Genomic DNA, 8,346 nt, shown 5'->3' with positions numbered 1-8,346 from the left:
GAGAGGGCGACGAGGCCCTCCCCCGCCCTCGCTGTCGAGAGACCACTTTTTTCAGGTCCCTCCTCCATCTTCTAACTCAAGGGGCAATTCTCGATCAGACTATGGCGTCCCGGGGCAGTGACAAACCCAGGCCCGTGGGTTGGCCGGGCAGAAGAGAAGAGGTTTCCCCCTAAGATGAACGGGGCCGCCTCGCAACTGGCAGCCCAGCGGGGCCCAAACCAAAGAGCCACCAAGAAAGGGAGGCGCAGCCGGCTCCAAGGCAGGATGTGGACTACAACTCCCAGCAGATCCTGCGCGCGGACCGCCGATCCCTCCGCTACAAATTTGCCCTGCCGGCTGTGTGCACCGCTGTCCGCCAAGGGCCAAGTCCGGGTTTTCTAGGCCCCGGAGTCCGTCTTCTTATCATATTTCCGGAGAGGGAGGCTAGGAGCCCTGGAGGAGAAACGGACCTTTTTGAGGAGAAACGCGGATGCAGACCATCGAAGAGACGTCGTTCTGCGGCTACCGATTTTCGCGCGCTTTTGGCGCGGGTGGTTGTGGGTAGCGCGCCCAGGAGGGAGAAAGGAGCTGGGGGGTCTGTGACCGCGCCGCCCGCCGGGCCTGAGGGTATGGACGAGGACGATCCCCACTCTGAGGGGGCGGCGGTGGTCGCCGCGGCCGGGGAGGCGCTGCAGGCCCTGTGCCAGGAGCTGAACCTGGATGAGGGGAGCGCGGCCGAAGCCCTGGACGACTTCACCGCCATCCGGGGCAACTACAGCCTAGAGGTGAGCGGCGGCAGGTGGGGCGGCGAGACCGAGCTCGCCAGGCCCCACCCCCGCCCCGCCCCTACCCCACCCTATGGGGCGGTGGGAGTTTCCCCACCGGGAAGGGTCTCTGCCCAGCCCCGCGCCGAGGAGTGCGAAGCTGGAAGGGCGAGTGTAGATCAATCTCTCCATTTATTTTGAGGCGGGAAACCGAAGTCCGGAAAAGGAGTGGCTTGTCCAAGGTCACATGCCACTCAGGGTCCCCTAGTGTTCAGACCAGTGCCACAAACGTCATGGGACTGCCCTTAAATCTGCTTAAACAGTTACTCTAATGGCAGAAGCTTACGTGAATTGTGTGCCCAGACGACACTGCCCAGCGCTTTAAATATGTCATCTTACTTGGTTCTCGCCGCCACACCTCTTCGAACATGTTGTGATCCCCGTTACACAGATGGGAAAGCTGAGCCCCGAAGAGGTTAAGCGCAAGGTCGCACCGTTAGAGGTGGAGCCGGAGTTAGGAGTCTGAGCCATAATCTCTTCACCCTTCCGCCTCGAGGTGTGGCTTGCTCTTTCGGCAGTATTGCCACTGTACAGCAGTTTGATCAGAGCCAGTGTGCACACAATGCTTATCTCTCGGCCACAGTTTCCTCCTCTCTCAGATGGGGATAATTAGATTATCCAGATGCTAATCACAGTGTCTGTCTCTAACCAAAATAAATGTAGGCTATCATTAGATTTTCCCCAACCGTTCTTGCATTAAGTCCTCACAACAGCCCTGTGAACGTGGCAGGGCAGCGAGTATTAAACCTGCTTTCCAGGCAATATTATCAAGGCCCAGAGGATTGTCTTGCCCAGGGTCGTTCTGCTAATTGTCATAGGAACCCAGACAAGCATAAGCCCAGTATAGAGGTAGAATTGTGATGGAATGTATTTGCAATTACTCCAGTAGCCTTATGGTCAAAGGTTTTCGTGATCCAAGAGAGCTGGTCTCACCCAGAGTGCTCTGCTGACTCATCACCTGGTGAAATAATGGGTGGGCTCTAAGGCATAGAGTTGGAAATTTGGAGTTGAATGTGTGTGTGTGTGTGTGTGTGTGTGTGTGTGTGTGTGTGTGAGTGAGTGTGAGAGAGAGAGAGAGGAGAAGAGAGACTCTTGTATGTCTCCAGGGTAGGACTGGATAGACTGGATGAAGGACAGTGATGTGCATCTCTGGGTGACACGACTGGAAAGCTGAGGAAAGAATAAGAAGCTAAGGGAGATTATAAATTATGGTCTCTAGATTGGAAACAAACTTTTAAAGTCTGAGAAAGCATTTCTGACATCGAGTCCTCATTTGGTCTGTCACTGAAAAAGCACTGCTGAGTGCAGATGGAGGTCAAGGTATTAACCTGGGCACATCTTTCAGATTCTTGAATATGCCAAGCTTGTTCCTACTTGCGTGCTTTCTCCATGCCGATCCCTCTGCCTGGAAACTTTTCCCTCACTCCCAACTGCAGAGAAAGTTGAAGAGCTGAATCTCCAGTTAGGCCGAGTTCATCAGGATATCTTAAATGTTTGACCAAAATCACAGCTGTGTGAATTGAGATTTTGTGAGTGTTTATTCTATCTAGAGTGTTTTATTTTCCTTTTCTTTTATGCTTTGTTTTTGGTGGAGGGCATTTTCATATATCTGCTGCTTCCTAAGAACCCCTCTGCCCAGCCCCTATCCCCTCTAGTCTACCTGACTAGCTCCTGCTTACCCACCCCACTTCGCCCCTGTACATTCTGGTGATTTTTCACCACTTAGCACTTTTGTCTCCCTCTGTGAACCCTTCCCAGACCCCCAGTCAAAATCAGTAACTACACTATATTCTCCCAAAACACTTTCTCTTAAATTCTTTTTAAAACATATATCTCACCAATTATAGATAATAGTATAATATCTGTTCCTCTTAGCTCTACACTTGGAGTACCCTGATGTTAGAAACTGTTTTTGTATTTCTAAGGCCTAGCGTAAAGGAACTAAATTAAATACTATAGGTGCTTTTTTTTTAAGGAAAAAAATCAAAGCAGTAATTTTGGTTCTTAAAGTTTCTCTGTCTTAATAGTGTTTTCATCTAGTAGCCTGTATCCAAAAGCTATAGAGTACTTGGATGCTATACCCAAACAATTCGTTAATCAAGGCTTCTAAAAGTATTCAACCTTAAGCTTACCTGCCTCCTTTAATGCCTTGAGCAAATGAGACTTTTCACTATAGTACTTTAGGGTAGGAACACTAGGTCTTAGCTTTATTGGTGGCTACCCATCTCTACCCACCCCTTTTGGATTATTACAAGAAATCTTTATCAATCATTTTATTCTTTTAGAGTCTGATCTTAAAGAGGATCTGCACAACAGTATTGTGTTGTGCTATGAGGTTTGAGTCTAGTTCTTAATTTTATGTAAAACTCATCAGTGAAGTCATAAAGTGAATCTAGCTTGGATATCTCAAGCCTAAAGCAGAGAATTAAGTGTTGAATTCCCAAATGACACCTTTTTTGTAGCATTGCAAATTGAAGTGTCTGCTAAGATAGAGAGCCATACTTACTATTTTAAAGATTAGGGTAAATAATTCCCCAAATTTTTACCTCACAAAACTGACAGTCTCCTTTGTGTTGTGATGGGTGTTAATTTTTATATGTGTAATTCTCTTGCCATCTTCTACTCTGTTCTTTCCTTTCTCTGCCAAACTGGTTAAAAAAGAAACCTAAAACTAAAATGGTAGGAACTTCAGCATCATCAAGGCCATGACTGGTGTTATAATATTGAGAAAGCTAATGCTGAGAAATTGAAAACTCTTCAATAATATTAGATTTGGGGTATAGGTGAGAGATCTATCTTTAGATTAATACGGATTTAGCATGTTACACAGGACTAAGAGTAAGGAGTTTTATACCCATTACTGCAACCAACTAAGTTTTGTGACCTTGGGCAAATATCTTCATTTCTCTGGCCTGTTAATACAGGATGAATATTAGATCAGGTAATTCTAAGATCTCTTTTGATTCTAGAATTCAAGCGTTTTAACATAGTGTATCCATTTTGCTGTTTTATCTTTTGCCTGCTAGGGAGAAGTTATCCACTGGTTGGCATGTTCATTATATGTCGCTTGCCGCAAAAGCATTATTCCCACAGTTGGAAAGGGTATCATGGAAGGAAATTGTGTTTCACTTACCAGAATACTACGTTCAGCTAAATTAAGGTAAAGCACTTTGATTTTTCAAACATTATTTTATAAGTCCTAAATTTAATTTTAGGATTTAATTTCTCTTTATTTTAAATCATTTAGCTTCATCCCATTCGAAGTTTGTTATCCATATAGGTATCTTTTCCCAATTCTCACATTCTTTCTCTGCCTTTCTTCCTTAAATTCTAACTTACTTAAACCAGAGGCCTCTAAATCTTTTTAGATTTAGAGGTTCTAAATCTTTTTTCTCTGTAACTTTTTCATTAATGTTTTAAATTTGAGAATAATTTCAAGCTTTCAGAAAAGTTGCAGAAATAAGAAAACGACAAAGAACATCCATGTACCCTTGACCTAGACTCACCTTTTATTGATATTTTACTCCATTTGCTTTATCATTTGATCTTTTTCTGTTAAATAGTATTTTTTTCCTCAGCTATTTCAATTTAAGTGGTGTCCATTGTAGCCCTTTACCCCTAAATACTTCAGTGTGTATTTCCTTAAATAACTACAGTACAGTTATCAACGTCAACAAAGTTAACATTGATACAGTAATTTTGTATAATCTAGCATCTCTATTGTAGTTTTATTGGTTGATCCAGTAACATTCTTGATAGCATTTTCTTCCTTCAAGATCCAATCTTAAAAAAAAAATAATCCAATCTAGGGTCAGGTATTGCATTCACTTGCCATGTCTTTTTAGTCTCCTTTAAACAAGAACATTTCCACAGCCTTTGTCTTTTATGACATTGACTTTTTTTTTTTTTTTTTGCTGTACGCGGGCCTCTCCCTGCTGTGGCCTCTCCCGTTGCGGAGCACAGGCTCCGGACGCGGACGCGCAGGCTCAGCCGCTCCGCGTCATGTGGGATCCTCCCGGACCAGGGCACGAACCCCGTGTCCCCTGCATCAGCAGGCAGACTCCCAACCACTGCGCCACCAGGGAAGCCCCGACATTGACATTTTTGAAGAGTATAGTTCACAATCACCCTGCCCCCCTTTTTAATAGATTGTTCCTCGTTTTGTTTCATGTTTCCTTATGATTAGGTGCAGGTTTTACATTCCTAGGTGGAAAACTACATAAGTGATTTTGTGTCCTCAGTATATCACATCTAGAGGCACATGATATCCTTCTGCCTCTCATTGGTGATGTTAATTTTGATCATCTGCTAACGATGTTCTCTTGTTGCTCTACTGTATGGTTGATATTTTTTCCCTTGCAAATACTAAGCAATTGGTGGGTCTTAGCTATAGCTTTTACTTGCTCTGGTATCAACTGTATGGAACTATTTGCCTGAATACCAAACAACAGAAATGGAGTGATTCAGATTTGGATAGTTGCTAATGTTCATAATGACTATTTGAGGTCATTGTCTATTTGCTATCCTGGGTTTCCAGGACAGAGGAGAAAGTGTAAAGCCCTATCCAGCAAGGGTTAAGTTTCAGTTCATGCTAAATTAAAAAAAAAAAAATCTTCAGAACAATTTTGGTTTCTATAAATGGAAAAAGAATTAAGTCAAGACAATTTTTAAAACTTTAGTAAATATAATTTTTGTCATTCATGATAAAAACAAAATGAAAATATAACTAAGATAAAAGGAGTTAAGGTAATTTTTTTTAATTGAGCAAAACCTTGTCCATTGTCATGTGATCTTTTTCTATTGATGGTTCTCATCACTGACCATACTAAATTTTTAAATCTTTGTAATAATAAGTTGTTGCGGAAACTGAACAGTACAAGCTCATGATAAAAATTTCAAATAATGAAAACAGTTCTGGAGGTATATAGTGGTAATGGTTAATGCCACTGACCTGTACACTTAAAAATGGTTAAAATGGTAAATTTTACATTGTATATACTTTTACCACAATAAAAGAAAAAAGGTTTAAACTTTTAAATAATACAGAAGAAGAATAGAAGATGTCTATAGAAGAATAGAAGAATAGAAAGATGTCTCTTTTTCCATCCCCCAGAATTTACCACTATTAGCAATTTACTGTTATTAAATTTTTAAGCAGGAAAAAATCTGTTTTTTAGTTTTTTGCATTTTATTTTTAAGCATAAATGAGATCATTGCTAAATGTATTTTTCTGTTGCTTTTCTTACTTTATATTCTGGAAATCCTTCTATATCACTATGTATAGCTCTACCTCATTAATTTTTTTTTAGTGACTGTGGGATATTTTAAGTTATAAGGATGTTTTATATACTTAGCCAGCCCCCTTATTGATGAGCATTTAGATTATATCCAGTCCCTTGTGATTACAGACAAGTGAACATTATTGTAAGTGTGTATTTCAGATAAATTCCTAAAAGTGTAGTGATGAGTCAAAAGATACTTTTTTTTTTTTTTTTTGCGGTACATGGGCCTCTCACTGCTATGGTCTCTCCCGTTGTGGAGCACAGACTCCGGACGCGCAGGCCCAGCGGCCATGGCTCACGGGCCCAGCTGCTCCGCCGCATGTGGGATCTTCCCGGACCGGGGCACGAACCCGTGTCCCCTGCATTGGCAGGCGGACTCTCAACCACTGCACCACCAGGGAAGCCCAAAAGATACTTTTTAAAATGTGGATTGGTTTTAAAAATTTTTTTAAGTGTCACATTCCTAATTGCTAAAAGAGCTGTTGACCAACATCAGTATGTTCATTCAGGCAAATAAAAAAGAATTTCAAGTGATGATTATTATTTACAGTGATTTATAATAATTTGGGCTATTTTCAAAATTTCAACTTTAAATGTAATTTTAAATGACTATGTAGATCTTTATAGATATGGGAAAATATCCATCAAATATTGTTAATAAATTATACTGCAAAATACTGATTAAGTATAGATTTATACATAAACATGTAAAACTAGCAAATTTTTATTGAATATTTACCTGTGTGACAGACAATATGTGCTAATAGTTTGCATATCTTTATTAATTTAATCCTCACAGTAATTGTATTAAATAAATCTCATTTTAAAGATGAGGAAACCAAGTCACCAAGAGATTAAATTACTTCCCAGAGGTTATATACCTAAGAAAGTGGCGAGCCTCCCAAGTCATGCTGTATTACATATGTATCTATATACAAATATACATTAGTATGTCTCCTTTTGAACTGTATCTATATTCAGCTTCAGTCTACAAAACAAAAAAAATTTAACCAAAGCAACTTCCAACTTAAAAAGAAAGTTTCATGTAAAAATTTATTCTGCTATTAAGGGTATTAAAAAATTGTATCTATTTTATAATTTGAATTTTCAATTCATTTTAATAAAACAGTTAGTTGTCTATATCTTATTGTTTTAAGTATTGAGAACTAATTTTTTACAAGTTTTTCAGTAACTTAAATCAAGACAACTTTCATTCATTCATTATTTTCATAGTATAATAGAACCTGAATGAAAAATGATTTTTCATAATTTTAATTGGAACATTGATGATACTAACTTTTACAGAGTAATTTTCTTTTTTATCTTTTGAGTGCCATTAAAATTAGGTAGTGTGCCACTATTGGAATGTATGTTCCATATTACCATCCCTACTCTATACTTTGCTTTTGGCAGCAGGGTTGGGGGGAATTGTATGTGTATGTGATAAGATATGCATTACATAAAATTTACCATTTTAACCAATTTTAATTGTACAGTTCATTGTCATTAAATACATTAACATTGTTGTTAAACCCTCACCACCATCCATCTCCAGAGCTTTTTCATCTTCCCAAACTTAAACTCCATACCACTTAAACAATAACTTCCCTCTTCCTCCTCCTAGCACTCAACAACCACCATTCTACTTTCTGTCTCTCCGAATTTGACTGTTCTAGGTACCTCACATAAGTGGAATCGTACAGTATTTGTCTTTTTGTAACTGGCTTATTTCACTTAGCCTAATGTCTTCAAATAACAGCATAGTATCTCCAAGGAAGGACACAACAAATGAATACTTAGCATAATGTCTTCAAAGAAATGGCTGATTCAGAAGCTGGGGCAGACCTATTTTTCTAACGAACCTGGAACAACTTATGCCAGAAAGTAAGGAAGTGCTCAAAAAATGTTGGGGACATGTCCAGGGGGCATAGGAGCTAGTTTGAAAAGGCTCCCATTTGTAATCATACCTGGGATAACTTGAGCATCAGAATGAATAGGGACAGTAATGGATTATAGCTCACTGAATAAAATCTATACTGATGATAAATAGGGGAGAAGGGAAATATCTTCCTTATATTAGAATGCCAACTAAATATTTGCATAATTGTAGAGTATCTCCCTATAAGTCACTTATCAATTACAAAGGGAAAAATAGTAACTTTGAAGTGGAAAACCTGGCAGATACCACCTAAATCAAGTGCAGAGTTATTATCAATGATGGGACAAATGGTTATGACCCACTGAGAAGGATATAACATCAC

The 8,346-nt window shown here is 39.9% G+C and overlaps 1 protein-coding gene across 2 annotated transcripts in view; it reads left to right on the top strand.

The window, feature by feature from the left end:
- The first annotated feature begins 361 nt into the window (after positions 1-361).
- Positions 362-8,346, top strand: part of RBL1 (RB transcriptional corepressor like 1) — a 75,900-nt gene continuing 67,915 nt past the window's right edge. For both annotated transcript variants that reach the window (XM_030830647.2, XM_060284113.1), the window contains exons 1-2: positions 362-764; positions 3,830-3,963. In XM_030830647.2, coding sequence (XP_030686507.1) covers positions 609-764; positions 3,830-3,963 — 290 coding nt within the window. In that variant the 5' untranslated portion in view covers positions 362-608. The remainder of the gene's footprint in view (positions 765-3,829; positions 3,964-8,346) is intronic.

Source organism: Globicephala melas, chromosome 15 (assembly GCF_963455315.2).
Source record: "Globicephala melas chromosome 15, mGloMel1.2, whole genome shotgun sequence".
Taxonomy (NCBI): domain Eukaryota; kingdom Metazoa; phylum Chordata; class Mammalia; order Artiodactyla; family Delphinidae; genus Globicephala; species Globicephala melas.
Note: the sequence above shows the minus strand (reverse complement) of the source record. Positions and strands in the feature narration are given on the sequence as shown.